The sequence below is a fragment of the Pagrus pagrus genome (assembly GCF_965226575.1).
Source record: "Pagrus pagrus genome assembly, chromosome: 20".
Taxonomy (NCBI): domain Eukaryota; kingdom Metazoa; phylum Chordata; class Actinopteri; order Spariformes; family Sparidae; genus Pagrus; species Pagrus pagrus.
In genome coordinates, this window is record NC_140207.1 from 2,496,155 (window position 1) to 2,520,053 (window position 23,899).

Genomic DNA, 23,899 nt, shown 5'->3' on the forward strand with positions numbered 1-23,899 from the left:
TAAAGACTCCCTCCACTGCAGCAGATGCTCCACCAGGACACAGTCAGGATAACACCAGGGAAACTCAGCTGCATGCAACAGCTGGTCCATCCACCCTTCAATACTTCACGGTGAATCTCAGTGACTCTTCTGATTCTGATTTATTATTAGACGACAGATGGAGCTGCAGATCTGTGCAGTCTGAAAACGCGTCAGGAGCTGAAAGTGATGCACAGTTGGAAATGGAGACATCTCGAACAGGTGTGAAGTCCTCAGTCACAAACACCTGGCCAACTGAGTCGGCTGGTCTGTCCCCCCATCAACAACCAGACTTCAGGGTTCAGTCTCCTGCAGAATTATCCGACTTATATCAGGAGTTTCTGGATGAACTCTTCTCGAACTACAGCTCTGCTGTCCACACTGCAGGAAGTGGAGAAAATATAAATGACAAGTCTCAGCCGTCTGAATGTGAGGCAGGAGGTGACGCCGACGCCTTGGCAATATTGGAGGCACCTGTTACAGCTGTGAGCTCCTCAGTCACAAACACCCAGCCAACCCGTCCTCACCTCCAACTGTCCTCAGATCCTGGTCGGAGTCAAAGAGGCTCCAGCTGTTTGTCTCGTTCTCACAGCGTTCCCTCACTGAGTCAGATCAGCTCTGCAGAGAACAAGACCTTCAGACCATCAGAGAGCTTACCTGACCTGCTGTTAAAAAGCAGCTTTGAGGAGTTTACACCTGATATCACTGTTGATGAGAACGATGAAACCTACCGGTTCCTGTGCTCCTGCCCAGGCCTGTACCAGTGCAGTGTGACAGGCCTGGTGTTCCACATGGAGGGAGAAGGACACGTGGTTTACAGGATTGTCTCTTGGGACAGGAGGCTACTGGCCCAACATCACAAGAAGCCTGCAGGACCCCTGTTTGACATCAAGTGTCTGCAGCAGTCTGTGTGTCGGCTTCATCTCCCACACTGTGAGATCCGCTCCACAGCTGGATGTGGATTCTTGTCAGTTGCTCACGTGAATGATGAGGGCGTCGAGTTCATCCCCCCTCATCAGATAACAGAAACTCATGTGATCATCAACATCACAGGGTTTTCTGGTTATGGTAACGTCAAGGATGAAGACTCACCTCCTGAGCTGGTCCGAGCGCTGGTTCTGCTGTTCTACAGGCCTCTGTCTGATCAAAATCTCACATCCTTCCTCAATGTGTTGATGCTACCGAGGAACGTTGTGCTCCGGGATGTGCGACGCACCAGGAAGAAATTAGTTGGAGATGAGCTCTACATAGAGACATCCTCACACTGTAAACTGCTGCCAAAGCAGGAATACACACTGTCCACTTGTCCTGAAGACGACTCAGTTCTGGTTCAACCAACAACAGCAGAATTTGATGAGGAGTCCTATGACAACTACATCCCATCATTCCAGGTGACATTAAAAACTGTCATGTTAAATATGAAGACGCTTCTGAGAGACACCAAGAGCTCTCACATTGTTTGGGAAAGAGAGGTTTGTCTTCCGTCTGCTGGACTAAAAAGACCCTGTGTGCAGGGCAGTTCAGACCAGATTCTGAAGGAAGTCCGGAGCAGCTTCATCGAGGGGATATCAGGACCTGTTCTCAAAAGTCTGCTGGACAAACTGTTTGAGAAAAAAGTGCTGACTGATTCTGAGAGGGAGTCAGCGGACGAGGAGCACAACAGAGGAGATAAAGCTCGTTTTGTTATCGACACAGTGAGGAGGAAAGGTGACGCTGCCAGTTCAGAGATGATTGAGTTCCTCTGTGAGCTCGACCCCTTCCTCTGTAAACATCTTGGCCTGATGGTTACCTGAATGAACAGGTGATACTGTCAGAACATGTTGACCTGGAGGTTAGAAACTGATCATCAAAGCGAAAGAGACAAAAAGAGAAAAAAAGATATCATGCTCCTCCACAACTCTAACTTCTATCCCAGAACTCTGACCGTCCTGAACCCATATCCAGGACTCTGAGACCCAAGCCAGAACTATGACCTCAAACTCAGAACTCTGACCCCCACCTCCCTGAACTCTGCACTTAAACCCAGAACTCCCATTTCAATCCCAGACCTCCAACCCGTTTTCCTAGAAGTCTGAACTCTGACCCTTTTTCCAGAACTTTGTTCCCAGAACTCCATCCCCAATCCCAGGACCCTGAGTTCAAAGTCAGAACTCTGAGTAAAGAGGCAGAATTGTAGATATGGACAGTTTTTAAATGTTGAATCTCTTTAATATTTTTTAACTCATGAATCTTTATAACATTTTTAACCAGATATCTTGAATACAGTTGTTATGACGTCTATCAGCTGATTCTTATCGATCACTGACGCTTCGTATGTTTGATTTCAGCACTTTTGTCTGTTTATTTTCTTACATTCTGTGTTTGTTGCTGTCGTGTTGCTTTCTGTAAAGTCCCCAACAAGAACCAGGTGTCATTCAATCGACCTCCAACTAAAAATGAATGGCACTTCTCAGGTACAGCAGGTAGAGTGTCTGTATTCAGGTGGCCCTTTTGTTTAGATGTCACTTATTGTCAGTGGTGTCAGTAACACTGTGACTCTGCAGCTGACGCACATTTATTCCAGGTGAGATCATGACCTCCAGCCTGGTGTGAATCTTTGAATTAATCTTAGAGGCACTTAGTTTCCCTCCTCTTATTTTATTGTACAGAAAATGATCTCATCCTACTGTATCTCAAAATAACAACTGTCTTTAGTTGATGTTGTACCTTCATCAGCCAGCAGGGGGAGTCACCTTATTAATAATGTGAGCGAGCTGTTGGGACTCAAGTCACAACTTTACTGTCATGAAACAAGATGAGAAGCTTCTGTTTAAAACGCTGCTCTGACAAATAATCACACGTTTCTGGTTTTAGATCATGAATGTTTATGTATGAATGTAAAACTTAAGATCATTTGGTACTTTGATGTTGTTTAAGTCTCAGGTGTTGGATGATTTGTTTCCAGTGGGTGAAACAGGAACCACAAAAAAAAAAGAAGGAAAACATGTTTTTATACTGTTTATCATTGTTACTGTATTATTGAATATTCATGTCAATAAAATACTCTAATATTGACACGGTGGTCTAAAAGTGCATTATTTGTTGGACTGTAAGTTTGAGATTTGTCTCATTTTGGATACAGAAGAATTTACATTCATGACTTAAAACTGAATTTAAGACATTTTAAGGCTGTTTAAAGGACTTTTGCTGTCGTCACACCTACAGGAGGATTTATTGGTGTATCATGAATGTGTTCAGAGATTTGTAGCTGTGCATTAAAGTCATTAAGTGGTAACACCATCTGTAACTCCAGCACTCAGTAAATCACAGCAGATTTTAACACAAAGCAATCTCTATTAAAAATCTCTGGTGTGCTTGTTGAGTGTCTGCAGCTCAAACTGGCTTGTCTGAACAGACAACAGCTGGATGCAAATCTCGGCAGGTCCAAAATCTTTCTTGCCAAATAATGCATCCACCTTGTGAGTTTCTTTATAAACCTTAATGTGAAACAGTTACCAGCTCACGTTCTGGGCTGCTGTGACTGAAAATGGAGGATTTCACATTCAGTAACACTCACATATGCCAGAAAAACACACGGATGCACCTCTTAAGTTTCTTTTCAAAACCTTCAGGGTAAACACTGTTTCCAGTTCATGTTCTGGGCTGATGTGACTCATAATTGAGAAGTTCATATTTGTGACATTAGATGCAAATCTTGGCAGATAAATGGACAAAAAGGTCTTTTTCAGCACTTGAATGTTGCTCGTCATTGTGAATATCAGGTCACAGTCAGGACACAAACAAACACTGACAGTAATCACCTGCTCATACTTTATTTGACACCGACGATCATTTTCCACAAACAAGTTCACTCTCACATCGACAGACAAGTTTCAATCTAATGATTTATGATGACACATTAAAGGACGGTTGACGGCTGAGTCTCTTTCTCAACTTGTCAAATACTGAGGCTTCCTGTTTGTAGGTCGCAAACTGTAGACATCATCAAGTACCAAACAGTGTGCTAAAATCAAACATATGACGCATCAGTGATCGGTCAGAATCAGGTGATGTACGTCATAAAAACACAGACTGCATTCAAGATATTTGGTTTAAAAGGTTATAAAATGATTCATTCATATAAAAAAATGAACTGAAATAGATTCAACATTTAAAAACTGTCCATATCTACACTTCATCACAGATCTGGGTTTGATCTCAGAGTTTAGGGATTGAAGTCAGAGTTCAGGGTTTGAGCTCAGATCAGTTTCTAACCACCAGGTCAACATGATCATGATCAGAGCAGCCCAAGATGTTCACAGAGGAAGGGGTCGAGCTCACAGAGGAACTCAATCATCTCTGAACTGGCAGCGTCACCTTTCCTCCTCACTGTGTCGATAACAAAACGAGCTTTATCTCCTCTGTTGTGCTCCTCGTCCGCTGACTCCCTCTCAGCATCAGTCAGCACCTTTTTCTCAAACAGTTTGTCCAGCAGACTTTTGAGAACAGGTCCTGATATCCCCTCGATGAAGCTGCTCCGTACGTCCTTCAGAATCTGGTCTGAACTGCCCTGCACACAGGGTCTTTTTACTCCAGCAGACGGAAGACAAACCTCTCTTTCCCAAACAATGTGAGAGCTGTTGGTGTCTCTCAGAAGCGTCTTCATATTTAACATGATTGTTTTCAATCTCACCTGGAATGATGGGAAATAATTATCAGAGGACTCCTCATCAAATTCAGCTTCTTTTGGTTGAACTAGAACTGAGTCGTCTTCAGGACAAGTGGACAGTGTGTATTCCTGCTTTGGCAGTAGTTTACAATGTGGGGATGTCTCTATGTAGAGCTCATCTCCAACTAATTTCTTCCTGGTGCGTCGCACATCCCGGAGCACAACGTTCCTCGGTAGCATCAACACATTCAGAAGGGATGTCAGCTCATTCAGAGGCCTGTAGAACAGCAGAACCAGCGCTTGGACCGGGACAAGTGGTGAGTCTTCATCCTTGACGTTACCAAAACCAGAAAACCCTGTGATGTTGATGATCACATGAGTTTCTGTTATCTTATGAGGGGGGATGAACTCGACGCTCTCATCCTTCACGTGAGCAACTGACAAGAATCCACATCCAGCTGTGGAGCGGATCTCACAGTGTGGGAGATGAAGCCGACACACAGACTGCTGCAGACACTTGATGTCAAACAGGGGTCCTGCAGGCTTCTTGTGATGTTGGGCCAGTAGCCTCCTGTCCCAAGAGACAATCCTGTAGACCACGTCTCCTTCTCCCTCCATGTGGAACACCAGGCCTGTCACACTGCACTGGTACAGGCCTGGGCAGGAGCACAGGAACCGGTAGGTTTCATTGTTCTCATCAACAGTGATATCAGGTGTAAACTCCTCAAAGCTGCTTTTCAACAGCAGGTCAGGTAAGCTCTCTGATGGTCTGAAGGTCTTGTTCTCTGCAGAGCTGATCTGACTCAGTGAGGGAACGCTGTGAGAACGAGGCAAACAGCTGGAGCCTCTTTGACTCCGACCAGGATCTGAGGACAGTTGGAGGTGAGGACGGGTTGGCTGGGTGTTTGTGACTGAGGACTTCACAGCTGTAACAGGTGCCTCCATTTTAACCAGGGCGTCACTGTCACCTGCTGATGTGCTTTCAGGCTGCACAGACAACAGCTCAAACATGAGATTCAAGTCATCAGCTGAGAGAGGTTCCTCTGAAAGAGGGACTAACAAAACAGGATCTTCTCTGTCGGTGTCACACCGGGATGCTGATAAAACCTCAGTCTCAACTTTGGTTTTGCTGCTGCAGACGGGGCTCAAGCTCTGCTCGCCTCGTTGTCCGGGGTAAGAGAAGGAATCTAAGTTATCTGTCAGTTGAGTCGGTTTGTTCAGGCGGTCAGGACGTATCCTAGACTCAGAAGAACTTTCATCATCATTTGCACTCAAGATGGAAGAGGGGGAATCTCCAGGATTTCTGCTGACATTTCTGTTTGGCAGCTTATCCAATGCAAAGAGAGGAGAGCTGGTAGATGAGCTGCCATGTTCTGACACTCTCTCCGGGGTACTCCTGTTTTCTTTCTCCACCACCTCAACTTCACTTATGCTGCTGCAGACAGGGCTCCAGCTGTTGAGCGACTGCTTGTAAGAGAGGCCTGATAGCTCAAGACACAGCTGACGTTTAATTCTGGTGGTAGTACGTCTGGACTGGGCTGAGCTGATGGTCTTTTTCCGGCGTCTTGTAAGAGGAGGTGGTCGCGAGCCGTGAAGATGTATCCTCAATTTATGCCGCCGATTATAATTATGAGGTCCCAAGATGGAGGGAGAAGAAGGGGGGCTGATGTCGTGAACACCCTCCTCTGAGAACGTCTTATTTGGAGTCCTCTGTTTTCCTGAGAGACATCCTCGATTTTTATAAAACGACACATCTCCATATTTTCCCATTTTTTGTCCCATCTTTTCTTTTCTTCTGTGTTCAACTCAATCTCAAGTAGAAACCTTTAAAACCAGCTTCTCTGTGACTTTCTTCTGGACCCAGACCCTAAAACAAAGCAGGGGATGGAAAATTAAAACCTTTGTTAAGCTGTTTCAGATTATAGCTACAGTGAACAGTGACAGCCTGAACTTTACTTTATTACAACTAACTTCAAATGTATGACGATGACTGGGATGCTTTCAACAGAACACTGGAATCTGACATAACTTTCTTATTTAACAGGTTATGATAGTTATTAAATGGCTTTATGAATATGGTTATGAAAATAGTTTTTATTAAAAATGTTTTTAGATTTCAAATGGTATGCATTGTAACCTGTTGAGGCTTTGTAAATACTTTTTGTTCAAATTTGAAACAATAACTTTCTTTTTTCATTACTTACCATTATGGTTCAGTTTTGCGTCAATGCAACACACCCCCATAAAGCAGTAGCAGTAGCAGTGGCTAGCAGCAGTAGCAGCGGCAGTAGCAGCAGCAGTAGCAGTGGCAGTAGCAGCAGCAGTAGCAGCGGCTAGCAGCAGTAGCAGCGGCAGCAGCAGTAGCAGCGGCATGCAACCCACACCCGGCAGGTACAACAACGAGGACGTCGACACCTGTTGGGGAGGGTCCGTCGTGTAGAGATAAACTAGTGAGTATCAAAACTGTCCAAGGGGTGATTTTTCCCCCTATATCGATAAGTATTCCTTGAAGGCGGAAGCGTATGAGTCATTTTGAAGTAAGCTTTGAATTTTGTTTCTATTTGCTACAGAGGCTGAGAAAACATCAGAAACTATGTAACTTAAGGAAGTTATTAACAACTACTACCCCCAAGATGGAGATACACTGTTCAATTTTAGGAACTGTATTCAAATCTAAATGAAATTAAAATTAACTTGTTAAGGATAGAGTGCAGTTCCACTGGCTGCATGAGATAAACCTCTTGTTTTTACATTTTACATCTGTTCATATTTTTTATTAATTTTTATATGTAAATATTAGCATGTTAGCTCAATAGCTTCCAGGTCATGTGATCAATTGACTCAAAATCATGTTGGGATCATGTAACTACACTGGCTGCATGAGATACGCCTCTTGTTTTTACATTTTACATCTGTACATATTTTTTATTAATTTTTATATGTAAATATTAGCATGTTAGCTCAATAGCTTCCAGGTCATGTGATCAATTGACTCAAAATCATGTTGGGATCATGTAACTACACTGGCTGCATGAGATACGCCTCTTGTTTTTACATTTTTCATCTGTTCATAATTTTTTATTAATTTTTAGGCTATATGTAAATATTAGCATTTTAGCTCAATAGCTTCTCAATAGCTTTAAACACAGTATCTCTGCTTTGAATATCCCACATTTTTATTTTGAAAACAGGAAGTCGGTACACGCTGTAGCCGTCTTCTCCGTGTGTTTACTGTAAAGTCTGCAATACGGGTGCACTTGAAATGTTGGAGTGGCTGCGAATGTCGAATATCCAACTTAAAACCAACTTCACTGAAGTCTTGTCATGATGTATTTTCCAGCTGGCCCAAGACGATTTTTTAAAGAGTTTTGGCTGAAGAAGTCGCCCCACAAAGGAAGACTCTTTCAGTTTATCACAGTTTTAGCATTAAATCCTCATTTTGAGGGTACATGGTTTTCACTGGGCAGGAAGAGTTTGAAATATGTAACCAGCAACGTAAATGATGTGGAGTAGAAAGTGCAGTATTTGCCTCTGAGATACAGCGGAGCAGACAAAACTGAAGTTGCATGAAATCCTAAAATGTCTACGTCAGCACTTGAGTAAATATACTGTTTGTTTTCAGAATGAGGGAGAGAGACAACGTGAAAAAGGGACAGGAAGAGAGGGACACCAGGTAAAACACATAATACATGTGTATTCTGTTAAAATGTATCTATCTGTATAATTGACCTGTTGTTTTGTGTGTTGTCTCTTCATTTCAGAGGGCCCCATGCCTGCCTTTGCCTTGGGCCCCACATTTCTTAAATCCGCCACTGGTTTCAGGTAAACATCACAGACGGACAGCGGGAAGTGGGAATGGGGTCAACGGGTGATTTTTAACTGGTTGACCCGCGTTTAAACACCCCGCGTAGACCCGCTGATGTCGGTGGAAAAGCGGCATTAGTGTCTTTTGTCTGTCTTGCAAACACGTGGTGACAGTGAACGCATCACAGTACGAAGGGACCGTTAGATTGACCGTTAGAAGTGTGACGTGTTGCTCGTGCACAGCTGTTTTCTTTTACCGGCGCGATGACGACCGTCTTTGTTCTGAACAAGTCGTTAAAGTCAGTGATTTCAGCATTTCTTCAGTTTAATTTGACACTTCTGGGAGTTTCTGTGTTAAAGATGTGAACAGGACCCGGATAATAAACAGAGGAGTCCTCCCCGGTGGCTGCGGCCGGAGGAAGTTGTGGACTTCAGTGTGTGTTGACGTCAGTGTTGTCTCTTACCGAGTGAGGACGAGAGATGTCTTCAGCATCGGCGTGTTGTCTTCACAGATGTAGTCCCTCGCTGGATCTGGTCGGAGGACACAGCTGGACATTTCTCCACCTCTGCCGGATCGTCCTGGTGTCCGCAGTCGGCTTCAGGTTTCCACTGAAGTTTACTTTCGGTTTCACAAGCGACTTTCAAAAAACCCTGGAGTGAGAGGAGCGGGGGAGGTTGAGCAGCGACGTGTGCGCATGTCACATTTTTGTGTGTCCATTTACTTTTAAAGTGGCACCTTGTGGTTTAGGAGCAGGGCTGCATAATTAATCGAAATATGACTGAAGTGCATTCTGTAAAACGTGTCTGTTAGTGAAGGTTAGTGCTGCAGAGATGCTCTGGTTTATAAAGCTTGTTCTCCAGATGTAATAACACGTGTTTGTTTGGCAGAGACCAGCAGAGATGCCCGTTTTTCAATGACAATGAAATTTGCGAAGTAAAATGTAATCATCCATAATATTCATGAATTATATCACAATATCTGTCAAAATAAACGCAATATAACTTGTTGACCATATCCTGCAGCCCTATTTTGGAGAAGAAATTCACACAGAAATTTCATATTTACAATATTAATGAGGTAATAATACAGACTTTTCTCCATAAGTGAATAAACAAGCTGTTCTCAACAGGAAAATAAGGTCCCAGAACACTGTTTGAAGCTAGAAAGGTGGCAGGGTCCGCCACATATAAACACAGTAAAACAGTATACACTGTGTTGTCCTTTATTCAGTCATGAAAACAAAGAGAGTTTGATTATTTAGTTTGTTTAGGCAGCAAAAATCTCTTCTGATTAACAATTCTTTCTTAAAACTACAGACTGCCCCTTTAATCAAACACACACATCATGAATATTCTTCATTTAGCCACAGAGATACCACAGGACACAGCATCACTCAGGTTGGTGCTAACAAAGTCAAATCTATGATAATAATGAACATACCAGGATAAAGATTAGCCCCCGTTGTGTCTCGTAAGTGCGTAATGAAATTGGAAAAATGGAAATTTAAAACTCTACATTTCCATGACAAAAGTCCATCAGCTGAGGAGATTATTCGACACAACTCGAGAACAGCCTCTAAAAGGACCTTGTGGTGAGATTGTTTTGTAGAGCAGATGGCTCTAAAGCTCCTCAAGGTTTCCTCTCATGTTCAGTCTATGAACAGGAGATTCCCCTGAAGCACATGAACTAGTTCACACGGCCTCAACAACAGGAAACTCAATTTAACCAACCAGCTGCACTCTGCTCTCATTAGCTCGCATATTTTCCATTTACTAAACATTTCATAAGGAACAATTCTTACATTTACATACACATTTTTATGAAAGCACTGGTGATGGTACGATCTCGTAAACTGTGTGAACCTCCTACACTTTGTGTCCTGGTCCTTCATTCAGCTTCAGAGCAGCCCGAGATGTTCACAGAGGAAGGGGTCGAGCTCACAGAGGAACTCAATCATCTCTGAACCGGCAGCGTCACCTTTCCTCCTCACTGTGTCGATAACAAAACGAGCTTTGTCTCTTTTGTTTTGCATCTCGTCCGCTGACTCCCTCTCAGGATCAGTCAGCACCTTTTTCTCAAACAGTTTGTCCAGCAGACTTTTGAGAACAGGTCCTGATATCCCCTCGATGAAGCTGCTCCGGACGTCAAACAGCCTCTTGTTTGGAGGCAGATTCAGAGCGCTCTGCCCACAGGACTTTTTTAGTCCAGCAGATGAAAGACAGACTCGTCTCTCCCAGACACTGTGTCTGTTGGTGTCTCTCAAAAACAGTTTAATATGTTTCAGGATTTTCTCCAAATCCACCTGGAATGATGGGATGTAGTTGTCATAGTTGTCACAGTCAAATTCTGCTGTTGTTGGTTGAACCAGAACTGAGTCGTCTTCAGGACAAGTGGACAGTGTGTATTCCTGCTTTGGCAGCAGTTTACAGTGTGGGGATGTCTCTATGTAGAGCTCATCTCCAACATTTATCTTCCTGGTGCGCCGCACATTTTGGAGCACAGCGTTACCTGGTAGCATCAACACATTGAGGAGAGATTCAAGATCTTGATCATCCGGAGGCCTGTAGAACAGCAGAACCAGCGCTCGGACCGGCTCAGGAGGTGAGTCTTCATCCTTGACGTTACCGAAACCAGAAAACCCTGTGATGTTGATGATCACATGAGTTTCTGTTATCTTATGAGGGGGGATGAACTCGACGCTCTCATCCTTCACGTGAGCAACTGACAAGAATCCACATCCAGCTGTGGAGCGGATCTCACAGTGTGGGAGATGAAGCCGACACACAGACTGCTGCAGACACTTGATGTCAAACAGGGGTCCTGCAGGCTTCTTGTGATGTTGGGCCAGTAGCCTCCTGTCCCAAGAGACAATCCTGTAAACCACGTCTCCTTCTCCCTCCATGTGGAACACCAGGCCTGTCACACTGCACTGGTACAGGCCTGGGCAGGAGCACAGGAACCGGTAGGTTTCATCGTTCTCATCAACAGTGATATCAGGTGTAAACTCCTCAAAGCTGCTTTTTAACAGCAGGTCAGGTAAGCTCTCTGATGGTCTGAAGGTCTTGTTCTCCGCAGAGCTGATCTGACTCAGTGAGGGAACGCTGTGAGAACGAGGCAAACAGCTGGAGCCTCTTTGACTCCGACCAGGATCTGAGTCACCTCCTGCCTCACATTCAGACGGCTGAGGCTTGTCATTTAAATTTTCTCCACTTCCTGCAGTGTGGAAAGCAGAGCTGTAGCTACAGTTGTCGAAGTAGAGGTGATGATAATCTGTGTCCTGAAGAGCAAAGACCAGGTCTACTTTTTCTTGAGAATCAGAAAGAGAGTCATCAAGATCCATGAAGTGTTGAAAGGTGGATGGACCAGCTGTTGCATGCAGGTCAATTGCCCTGGTATTATCATGACTGTGTCCTGGTGTAGCATCTGCTGCAGTGGAGGGAGTCTTTATCACTGTTTCTCTGAGTGGACCAGGTGAAGGTCGATCTAACGTGTAGTCAGAGGAATCAGCAGTAGAAGCAACACTATGGGAAGATTCCTTAGCTTTTCTTCTTGACCTTTGCACCAAAGGTCTTTGTAGTGCCAGTAGTAGTGGCAGAAAATGTCCTCTGCCTGACATTTCATTTGATGGGTCATATGTACTTCTTACATTCCAGTTAGATGAAGGCGGGACAGAAGAGGAAAAATCTGACAGGTTTAGGTGAGTCAGCTTATTGGGAGAATCGAAATACAAAGGGCTTTCAGTTGAGTAGTGCCCAGCAATAACAGGTGCAAACCTTTCTTCTTGGGCACTACTGTCTCCTCCAGATTCGCTTTGTTCCTGTCCCGCCAAGCCACGTGTTTTGCTTTCACCAGTCCACCTGAAGCTCCTACCAACCCATGGGTTTTTTTCTGGATGTGGAGTTCCCTCTACAGAAGTCTGAGATCCAGAGGTCGTAGAATTGAGGGCCATGCTTCCTGGCATTGTGGTGAGCGCACTCTGATATGAACAATGAGAGGAAAGGGGGTCAGACCAAGCAGAATATCGTCTGTGAGGACGATGGACTGTTGGTGTGTGTTCAGTCTGATCCATTTTATCCACAATCTCACCTTCCTTTCTGCTGCTGTAGACAGGGAACATGTTTGACAACTGGTTGTATGAGAGGTCAGGTGGTTCAAGTGATTGTTGATGTTGAGGTCTGACATAGTCATGTGCAGACTGAGTTGAGGTGATGTGCTTGTTTCGTTGTTGTTGTAGTTCAGGAGAAAGAAGCGGGAGGTCAGGATGTATCCAAGGTCCATAAGAGCGGAGACTGGGAGAATGCAAGGTGATCCTTCCTGGCAGTGTATCGTGAAAGCCCACTGTGCTACCAGATAACTCATCTTCATAAAATGCAGCAGAGTCTGAATCTTTGTTGTCTTTGGTGAAGTGTTGAAGTTTGTATGGACCAGCTGTTGCATGCAGCTGAGTTTCCCTGGTATTATCATGACTGTGTCCTGGTGGAGCATCTGCTGCAGTGGAGGGAGTCTTTATCACTGTTTCTCTGAGTGGACCAGGTGAAGGTCGATCTAACGTGTAGTCAGAGGAATCAGCAGTAGAAGCAACACTATGGGAAGATTCCTCAGTTTTCTTCTTCCATCTGGAGCTGTGGCTTTTGAGTTGTTTTTCATGTTTCACGCCAATAACAGGTGGAAACTGAGGGGAGGTAGCCAGGATTTGAGATGGTAGACAATAAGCAATGCCGGGCCTCTGACGTAGCAAGTACACCCCTGACCTTTGCACGTAAGGGTTTTGTGTTGAACTGGAGCCAGGCAGAAAATGTCCTCTGCCTGACATTTCATTTGATGGGTCATATGAACTTCTTACATTCCAGTTAGATGAAGGGGAGAAAGAAACGGACGGGTGGGTTAGATTATTGGGAGAATCGAAATACAAAGGGTTTTCAGTTGAGTAGTGCCCAGCAGTTACAGGTGGAAACCTTTCTTCTTGGGCACTACCGTCTCCTCCAGGCTCGTTGTGTTCCTGTCCCACCAAGCCATGTTTTTGGCTTTCACCAGTCAAACTGAAGCTCCCACCAACCCATGGGTTTTTTTCTGGATGTGGAGTTCCCTCTACAGAAGACTGAGATCTAGAGATTGTAGAATTGAGGGCCATGCTTCCTGGCATTGTGGTGAGCGCACTCTGATATGAACAGGGGAACATGTATGACAACTGGTTGTATGAGAGGCCAGGTGGTTCAAGTGATTGTTGATGTTGAGGTCTGACATAGTTATGTCCAGACTGAGTTGAGGTGATGTGCTTGTTTCGTTGTTGTTGTAGTTCAGGAGAAAGAAGCGGGAGGTCAGGACGTATCCTAGATTCATAAGAGAGGAAACTGGGAGAATCCGAGGTGAGCCGCCGCTTAATTGCCCTGGCATTAGATATGTTATCATGCCTGTGTCTTTGTGTAGCACCTGCTCCAGTGAAGGTAGTCTTTATCAGTCCTGTTTTTCTGAAGGTACCAGGTGAAGGTTGATCTAATGTGTAGTCAGAGGAATCAACTGTAGAAGCAACAGTAGGCGACGATTTCTTCAAATGTTTCTCTCTTCTGGAGCTGTGGCCAAAGAATTGTCTTTTATGTTTCACAGCTGACTTCAATTCGCTTTGTTCATTGACGTCACAATCAGAGTCAGAGGAGTCAGTATCAGCAGTCATATCAGCAGAGCACTCCAGGGTAATGTCAGATAAATCAACTTGTGTTAAGGTCCTGTTCTCTGCAGAGGGCATTTGACTTGGTGAGGATGTGCTACAAGAAGGTAAGTCATGGTCTGGTGTTGCTCCTCTAAAGGAAAATGGAAGTTCATAAGGACTTCGGTCATCCCACTGTGATAATGATGAAAAATGTAACAGGTTTGGTTGAGTCAGTACATTGGGAATTGCTTGTTCTTTCTGTTTTTCTCCAGTTGTGGAGTCTTGCAGATTCCTGGCGCTGTTTTCTGGACATGGAGGATCAGTGACAGAAGGATGAAGGGGCATGCTTCGTTGCAGCATGGTGAGTAACGGGCGAGCAGTTTTACCAGAATGACCCAACATGGCAGGACGTCCTCTGTCTGGGTCGTTATGGACTGTTGATGTGAGTGCAGCCTCGTCTCTTTTCTCGACAGTCTCACCTTCCATCCGGCTGCTGCCAACAGGGCTCCAGCTCAGTGGCGGGTCGTATGAGAAGTCTGACGGTTCAAGTGAATGTCTCAATGTCTGAGGTCTGAGATGATGGACAGAATGTATTCCTGATTGAAGCCCGCTTTGATAATGATGAAGAGGCAGAGTTTGACCTCCATGAAATTTGTAGAACGACAGATGTTGATCTCCATCTTTTTTCAGCCCTCCCTCCTCAGCCTGTGGTGTGTCAGCTGCCTTCTTATAACTGTCTGTGTCGTCGCCATCAGAGAGGGGAGGTGAAGGTTTTGCCCTTTGTTGCTCCATCTATTCTCTTCTTCAACTTGATCTTAAATAGACACTTTTAAAACAGCTTGTCCTGTTTTTCATCTGGTCCCAGGCACTAAAATAAAACGGAAAATGAAAAATGGAAATCCTTTTAAAAGTGTAAAGTATAAAGTTGTTTAAAAACAAAATTCTACACTAGTGCTTACAAAGAAGAAGAAGAAGAAGAAGAAGAAGAAGAAGAAGAAGAAGAAGAGTACTTAACTACAGACACTGTAAAATTAAAATGTGTCAAATTCAAAGTCATTATTTCGATATTGCATAAATTACACATTACTTCTTAAATGTTACAGCTGGATTAACACATCACTTGAGCCATGAAACTTTTTCCAGTATACAATATTGTTTCTTTCCAAATTTATCTTAAAGCTGCTGAAAGGAACTTTGATATTTTGTTGATTTTGGAGGGCACAGGTAAGAAAGATGAACTTTGAACGGTTTGATTTGAACCTTTTCTTTAGTAAAACAAGGACTTCTTGAAACAATGTCCTTGTAGTTGTAGTATAATCAGCAGGAGACTATTGATGTGCGGAGTGATTTTGGTGACACTACAGTGAATAATAGTGAAGTTATTGAATATTTTTTGGAGCATCTCTTTTCGGTGTTGCACTTTGCAGACGGTCCCTGCGCCCTCGTCTCATAGACGGCTGACCACAGAGACCAATGTTAATTTGTCCAGCCCGCTCGTTTTGATGAAAATACGGTTGTAGCTCGTTGTCTACCTCACTACGGTAGGAAAGAGTCGTCGTTTGTGTTTTAATTTCGCGCATGAATTATTGATCGAATCTGTGACTTTCCAACTTTACCGAACTGGACGATCGTCGCTGATACTTCCAGCTGAGTCTGTGCGCAAAAGTTTGGACACGTCGGGTTTTAAATTCATACAGATTAAACATGTGTGAGCTCAGTCAGAACCTGAGCGGAGGTGCTGTGCTGCTTCTGCTCCTGTGGAGTAACTCTGTAGCCTCAGTGTTTTGTGGGACAGGCACAGTTCAGCCGCTCCCTTAATTTCCTGAATGAAAAGACTGTGCGCGCAACTGGTCACATTTACAGTATGTGGTGTTCAGCTCGGCTGGCGAGATGATGATGGCAACCTTCATTCAAAACACGGTGTTCAGTTATATATTAACTATATATTAACATTGTTAACGAAGATCCAGAGAAGAGGACAGACAGAGACAGACAGAGGACATGACCTCGGTGTCGGTGACGCACACTCACCAAGTCGAGAGCTGGTCTGTCGGATCCTCTCTGGACAGCTGTGGTCCTTCATGGGATGAAGTCAGAGGGCAGAATATCTCCATCAGTGCATGTTCCCACAGCCAGCAGGCTTAGACCGGTGATGTGTCTGGAGGAGTGAGCCCCTGTTTCCGCTTTCGGTTTTACAAGCATTCATCTGAATAATGTGCAGAATAAAAAGGGCAGGTACACGTAGACACCATCACCTCGCAGGTTACGTGTCAGTGAGATGTATGAACTTGTTTTGAGACAATGCATCTAGAATATCTTGTTAAGTGAAAGAGTTTTTAAAACATCTTGTTTTAAGTCGTAAATCAGAAGGAAAAACAAACACTTTGACACGTCATCAGTCTTAGATGCTGTCTTACTGCGAGGCTAAAAGATGGATCACCTTGATTGAAGAAAATTAATCCTCGAGGTAAAGTTTTCTTCATTTTAAAAGTCTAAAATGTCTTCAAGTTTACAAATATTTGATTTTAAATTAAATGTAAATCATTCAATAATACCAATGAGGGAAAACCTCAACCTGACAGTCCAACAATATCACACTTCACAGATCAATATCAGTATTAGAGAGTATTTTATTCACATGAATATTCAATAATACAGTAACAATGATAAACAGTACAAACACATTCCTCACTGGAAACAAAGCACTCAACACCTGACAGTTAAAAAAAATCATTATACCAAATGATACTCAGTTTTAACATAAACAAGAACGAGACATGACTTTACAAATACATGATATAAAACCAGAAACGTGTGATTATTTGTCAGAGCAGCGTTTTAAACAGAAGCTTCTCATCTTGTTTCATGACAGTAAAGTTGTGACTTGAGTCCCAACAGCTCGCTCACATTATTAATAAGGTGCCTCCCCCTGCTGGCTGATGAAGGTACAACATCAACTAAAGACAGGTGTTATTTTGAGATACAGTAAGATGAGATCATTTACTGTACAATAAAATAAGAGGAGGGAAACTAAGTGCCTCTAAGATTAATTGAAAGATTCACACCAGGCTGGAAAGTGTTGTTTCTCTTCACCCACATGAGGTCATGATCTCACCTGGAATAAATGTGCGTCAGCTGCAGAGTCACAGTGTTACTGACACCACTGACAATAAGTGACATCATCATGACACCTGGTTCTTGTTGGTGACTTTACAGAAAACAACACGACAGCAACAAACACAGAATGTAAGAAAATAAACAGACAAAAGTGCTGAAATCAAACATACAAAGCGTCAGTGATCATTAAGAATCAGCTGATAGACGTCATAAAAACAGTGCAACAGACTGTATTCAACATATCTGGTTAAAAATGTTATAAAGATTCATTAGTTAAAAAATATTAAATAGACTCAACAAAACCGTCCATATCTACAATTCTGGCTTTTTCTCTCAGAGTTCTGACTTTGTGTTTATCCCTCAAAACAATATCACGTTATTATCAAGAAATACAACGGCAAAAATACAAATTGTAAGCAAAATAAACAGACAAAAGTGCTGAAATCAAACGTGGGAAGCTTCAGTGATCGATAACAATCAGGCGACAAACATCATAAGAAGTGCAACAGACTGTATTCAAGATGTCACAGGATAATGAGCCCAAACACACCTCAAGGCTTCGACAGAACTACCTGAAGACTAAAGAGGACCGAGGACTTTCATGGACTTCCCTTCACCGTATTTCCTCAACATCAGTCAAGCGTTCTTTGACATCACAAGAAGCTTTGTGCAACACAAAGTCATGCTGGGATATCATGACTCTTAACACTAACTTGTGGAGTCCATGCCAGCTTGAGTGAATGTTGTCGTTAAAGCAAAAGGGGGACAAACCACAAAGATATTCTGACATTCAAGGACATTTTTTAAAGATTCAACTTTTCACTAAAAAGCTAAAATTCAAAATAAAAGTATTTTGACTAGTGGTCTCAGACTGTTTGACCTCATGGTCATGGCACCCAACTCAGTGAATTTCAGCATCTGGATGACAGCAGCTTCCAGCGCTACCTCAGGCCGACTGGTACCCAGTTCTCAGCCTGTCCATCTGTCCCCGCCGAGTGGCAATTTCTAAATAGGTGTGTTAAAATCAATAAACTGTGACCAGCAAGTAGACGAAGACTGGATTCATCTGTAAATGACGCTTTCTCTGTGATCTGACTGCAATAAGTGGATCAGAAGGACGCTGAAATAACAACATCATAATGACGTCTTGTAAAAGTCTGAATTCATGCTTGGTCAGGTCTGTTGGCCAGACGACAAGCAAACAACTTTTAAATGCTTGTTCCCTGGATGGAGTTCGGATCGATCAGAGCCATGCTGTGCTGAGACATATTTCCAAAACTTACCAGGTAGCCTGACTTTCTACGTCAGTGTAGTTAGTATTAAGTTGGATATTCGACAGACATTCGCAGCCACTCACACATTTCAAGTGCACCCGTATCGCAGACTTTACAGTAAACACACGGAGAAGACGGCTACAGCGTGTACCGACTTCCTGTTTTCAAAATAAAAATGTGGGATATTTAAAGCAGAGATACTGTGTTTAAAGCTATTGAGCTAAAATGCTAATATTTAAATATCGCCTAAAAATTAATAAAAAATATGAAAAGATGTAAAACGTAAAAACAAGAGGCGTATCTCATGCAGCCAGTGTAGTTACATGATCCCACACTGATTTTGAGTCAATTGATCACATGACCTGGGAGCTATTGAGCTAACATGCTAATATTTACATATAAAAATTAATAAAACATTAAAAAATTAATAAAAAATATTTAGAGATGTAAAACGTAAAAACAAGAGGCGTATCTCATGCAGCCAGTGTAGTTACATGATCCCAACATGATTTTGAATCAATTGATCACATGACCTGGAAGCTATTGAGCTAACATGCTAATATTTACATATAAAAATTAATAAAAAATATTTAGAGATGTAAAACGTAAAAACAAGAGGCGTATCTCATGCAGCCAGTGTAGTTACATGATCCCAACATGATTTTGAATCAATTGATCACATGACCTGGAAGCTATTGAGCTAAAATGCTAATATTTACATACATGCTGCTAGCCACTGCCACTGCCGCTGCTACTGCCGCTGCTAGCAGCCGCAGTGAAGACAGTCGTCACTTTCTGTAACTTGGAGATCAGCTTTCTGTTTTCTTCCTTCTTTCTCCTCTTTTCAGCACGGCTGGGGTAGCTTCTTTTCCAATGTAGTGGAGACTGAAGGGGGGGCCCGGACACACACATAATACGATTAGCATTCTGCTGGCAGAGGATTTTAATCAAAAACATAATCAATGTGCGCAAATAAGTAATAACTGTATTAACCATAAGTGTATGAGGATTTGTATGGGGCCCTCAGGAACTTGGGGCCCTAGGCAACCGCCTAGTTTTGCCTAATGGTAAGTCCACCCCTGACCACAAGAGTAAGACCCACAACTGGTATCGAGGAGGAAAAGAGGAGATATCAGTGGAGAGTGGAGAGGGACCTCAACACGAGTAGTACTAAAGATATGCGGCAGGCAATCCAGATCATCACAGGCTACAAATCAGGAGCAGCCCCACCATGTATGAGGCCACGCCGCCGGATTAGCTGATCACATTTTATGCTCGCTTTGATTTCCTCAACAAAGACTCAGCTGTGAAGTCTACTCTGCCTCCACCGACAGTAACCACAGCTGATATGAGAGAAATGTTGTTCAGAGTAAGTATGAGTAAAGCTGCTGGACCTGATAACATCCCTAGCAGTTCACTAAAAATATGCCAATCAGCTAGTCGATGTTTTTACTGATATTTTAAACGTCTCATTCTCACATGAGACTGTTCTCACTTATTTCGAGACAGCCACCATCGTCCTTGTACCTAAAAAGTCTGCAGGGGACAGTCTTAAGGACTGGTTCTCCACAGATCCATATCCACTGCCCTCCATCCAGTCGTCACAGACCCTGACCAAGAAACAACACCTACATCAGAATGTTTGCTGATTTCAGCTCAGTCATCTTCTCTCAGCACTGTTGTCTCTACAAAGATGAATGTTAGGCAGATTTGGTCAGGTGACCTCTGAGAAGAGCAAGACTATCTTTGGTTGAAATGTATAAAAGAAGGTCAATTTTTATTCAAGTTTTACAGATGTATGATAATTGTAAGATTGTTAAATGTAAAATACAAAAACCGAATGATTTGCAAAAAAGAAAAGGGCAAAAAGTGGAAAAAGGGGTCCTGAGGATAAGAAGTAAAACAAAAAACAAAGCGACAGCTCACTAGATCTCAATATTTAGTTCACCAGTCAACACAAGTATTTCTGCTTCTAGCATCTTCCAGCGTATGTTTTCCAGGATTTAGTCAATTTGTCAAACTGAACTGAATCATTACAGAAAAGTATTTGAGAGGTGTTAAACGTTCAGCCTGTTAAGCTTGTTGTTGTGAAATCAGAACAGGAAGAACGTACTGAATCAGAAGTATAAAAACCAACCACAAACCTTCTCTGGCCTGATTTTTCTTTTCATTGTTTGAAGAGTGATCTGATCGAGTGCAGCTCACCGGTGAGTCGGACACAAAACTGATGTTTTAACGTCTTAATTAACAGCTAAAATCTACAATCAGAGATGTGTTTGTAGTCATTTGTCTGGAAGGTTCAGTTTTATTCACATCACACAAAGAAAGGCTTAGCTGGCTGGAAAACACTGTTTGTTAACATTATGGTTTATTTATTTGATATGAATTGTAATACTGTCCAATGTGTACATCATGTGTGTATCCTGCTGTATTAAGAAAACCTCTCTGAGGAAGTTTCAGACTGTAGTTGTTTTCTCAGCAGCATTTGATGCAGTGACGTTTATCAGCTTCTTCTCGTCTTTTTACATTTAGCAGCGTGACATCAGGATCATCTGTGCAGATGTTATTGTCTAATTAAACTTAGCAGAATTGATCTGATAGTTGGATTTTACGGACTCTGTGTTTTTTGAGTCTTAAAGAAGGTGAATAAATCATGAGCTGACAAGAAACTGGTGAATGAACAACTGTGATTTAATAGACTCCTCCTGGTTTATTCAAGTTTATTTCAGATTTTCTCATAGAGTCACAATTTGACATTCATGTTTTTGTTATAAACCTTGTAGATTTTAATTTCCTGGAAACATACTGTATACTAGTAAACTAGGTTATCCATCGTGGTATTTGGGGTTAAACATCTGGACGGAAATGTATTTTGTTGAATAAATGAACTGAAAGATTTGCGGGGAAATTTTTTTAATTTTTGTCATTTTATTTCAGGGAGCAGAAGAAACACAAAGGAGACACACAAATGGAGAGCTGGGGCTGAAAAAGGGAGTCAGAACGAGATAGAAGAAACTCAGCCGTTTCCTGCTTCTGTTGCTTATTCAGCCCGACGACTCAGACTGTGAATGCAGCAAAATGGCGTCAACTGTGGAACATAGAAGAAGAAAAAGACGAGCATCATGTTTCAGCAGGGCAGCCAGAAGGATCAGGAGGGCCCTGTCCAGGATGTGCAGATGTTGTTCTGCTTCTTCCCCTGTTTATGGTGGAACTATGCTCATGAGTCCCTTCTATGGAGAGAATTATTTAGAAGAGCGTCCTATATTCTTATGCACACGTAAATCTGCTTCTTCCACTGTTCGTGGTAACCTCTTAATTCCCCAGGGCCTTTCTGGCTGTCAAGAAGCATTTGGGCTGTCTGAGCTGTCTCTGGGGTTTGACAGCATGCCAGGAGATTACGTTGACCCCCTGGTTAAAATGGAGGCACCTGTTACAGCTGTAAAGTCCTCAGATCCTGGTCGGAGTCAAAGAGGCTCCAGCTGTTTGCCTCGTTCTCACAGCGTTCCCTCACTGAGTCAGATCAGCTCTGCAGAGAACAAGACCTTCAGAACATCAGAGAGCTTACCTGACCTGCTGTTAACAAGCAGCTTTGAGGAGTTTACACCTGATATCACTGTTGATGAGAACGATGAAACCTACCGGTTCCTGTGCTCCTGCCCAGGCCTGTACCAGTGCAGTGTGACAGGCCTGGTGTTCCACATGGAGGGAGGAGGACACGTGGTTTACAGGATTGTCTCTTGGGACAGGAGGCTACTGGCCCAACATCACAAGAAGCCTGCAGGACCCCTGTTTGACATCACGTGTCTGCAGCAGTCTGTGTGTCGGCTTCATCTCCCACACTGTGAGATCCGCTCCACAGCTGGATGTGGATTCTTGTCAGTTGCTCACGTGAAGGATGAGGGCGTCGAGTTCATCCCCCCTCATAAGATAACAGAAACTCATGTGATCATCAACATCACAGGGTTTTCTGGTTATGGTAACGTCAAGGATGAAGACTCACCTCCTGAGCCGGTCCAAGCGCTGGTTCTGCTGTTCTACAGGTCTCCAGATGATCAAGATCTTGAATCTCTCCTCAATGTGTTGATGCTACCAGGTAACGTTGTGCTCCAAAATGTGCGGCGGACCAGGAAGAACTTAGTTGGAGATGAGCTCTACATAGAGACATCCTCACACTGTAAACTGCTGCCAAAGCAGGAATACACACTGTCCACTTGTCCTGAAGACGACTCAGTTCTGGTTCAACCAACAACAGCAGAATTTGACTGTGACAACTATGACAACTACATCCCATCATTCCAGGTGGATTTGGAGAAAATCCTGAAACATATTAAACTGTTTTTGAGAGACACCAACAGACACAGTGTCTGGGAGAGACGAGTCTGTCTTTCATCTGCTGGACTAAAGAAGTCCTGTGGGCAGAGCGCTCTGAATCTGCCTCCAAACAAGAGGCTGTTTGAGATACGGAGCAGCTTCATCGAGGGGATATCAGGACCTGTTCTCAAAAGTCTGCTGGACAAACTGTTTGAGAAAAAGGTGCTGACTGATTCTGAGAGGGAGTCAGCGGACGAGATGCAAAACAAAAGAGACAAAGCTCGTTTTGTTATTGACACAGTGAGGAGGAAAGGTGACGCTGCCGGTTCAGAGATGATTGAGTTCCTCTGTGAGCTCGACCCCTTCCTCTGTGAACATCTCGGGCTGGTCTGAAGCTGAATGAAGGACCAGAACACAAAGTGTAGGAGGTTCACACAGTTTCAGAGATCGTACCATGAACGGTGCTTTCGTAAAAATGTGTTTGTAAATGTAAGAATTGTTCCTTATGAAATGTTTAGTAAATGGAAAATATGAGAGCTAATGAGAGCAGACTGCAGCTGGTTGGTTCAATTGAGTTTCCTGTTGTTGAGGCCGTGTGAACTAGTTCATGTGCTTCAGGGGAATCTCCTGTTCATAGACTGAACATGAGAGGAAACCTTGAGGAGCTTTAGAGCCATCTGCTCTACAAAACAATCTCACCACAAGGTCCTTTTAGAGGCTGTTCTCGAGTTGTGTCGAATAATCTCCTCAGCTGATGGACTTTGAGTTTTAAATTTCCATTTTTCTAATTTACTTGCTTTGTTTTCATGACTGAATAAAGGACAACACAATTTAATCTGTTTTACGGTTCAAGGTTTTTAACTGTGTTTCTATTTTGGGCTTCATCTGTTTGTACTTTTATCGCTGTCAGTATCGATTGCTTCTATTCATCAGTGCGTTACTGTTTCATGTGTTTTCAATCTTTCTCTGCAAAGCAAAGTTGACATTGTTTTGTGGAAAAACCACATCAGACTATCAGATATTTAGTCTAGGAACATGTGTAGTAGGAGTCTTATTAAAGAAAGTAAACGTATTGGAGG

The 23,899-nt window shown here is 43.1% G+C and overlaps 2 protein-coding genes across 3 annotated transcripts; one reads left to right on the forward strand and one right to left on the reverse strand.

Moving 5' to 3' along the window:
- Nucleotides 1–3,805: 3,805 nt before the first annotated feature.
- Nucleotides 3,806–9,354, reverse strand: LOC311249308 (uncharacterized protein). The gene is made up of 2 exons (XM_084340238.1): nt 8,935–9,354; nt 3,806–6,533 (listed from the first exon to the last, which is right to left on the reverse strand). The coding sequence occupies exon 2, from the start codon at nt 6,446–6,448 to the stop codon at nt 4,295–4,297; it is 2,154 nt and encodes a 717-aa protein (XP_084196364.1). The 5' UTR covers nt 6,449–6,533; nt 8,935–9,354; the 3' UTR covers nt 3,806–4,294.
- A 5,077-nt stretch (nt 9,355–14,431) lies between these two features.
- LOC311249628 (caspase recruitment domain-containing protein 8-like) lies at nt 14,432–23,689 on the forward strand. Of its 2 annotated transcripts, none has more exons than XM_084340820.1 (2): nt 14,432–14,479; nt 21,447–23,689. In XM_084340820.1, exon 2 carries the CDS (start codon nt 21,588–21,590, stop codon nt 23,211–23,213), a length of 1,626 nt encoding a protein of 541 aa, XP_084196946.1. In that variant the 5' UTR covers nt 14,432–14,479; nt 21,447–21,587; the 3' UTR covers nt 23,214–23,689. The 2 variants fall into 2 exon arrangements, with proteins under 2 accessions (XP_084196946.1, XP_084196945.1); XM_084340819.1 differs by lacking the exon at nt 14,432–14,479 and adding an exon at nt 20,641–20,716.
- The last annotated feature ends 210 nt before the right edge of the window (nt 23,690–23,899 follow it).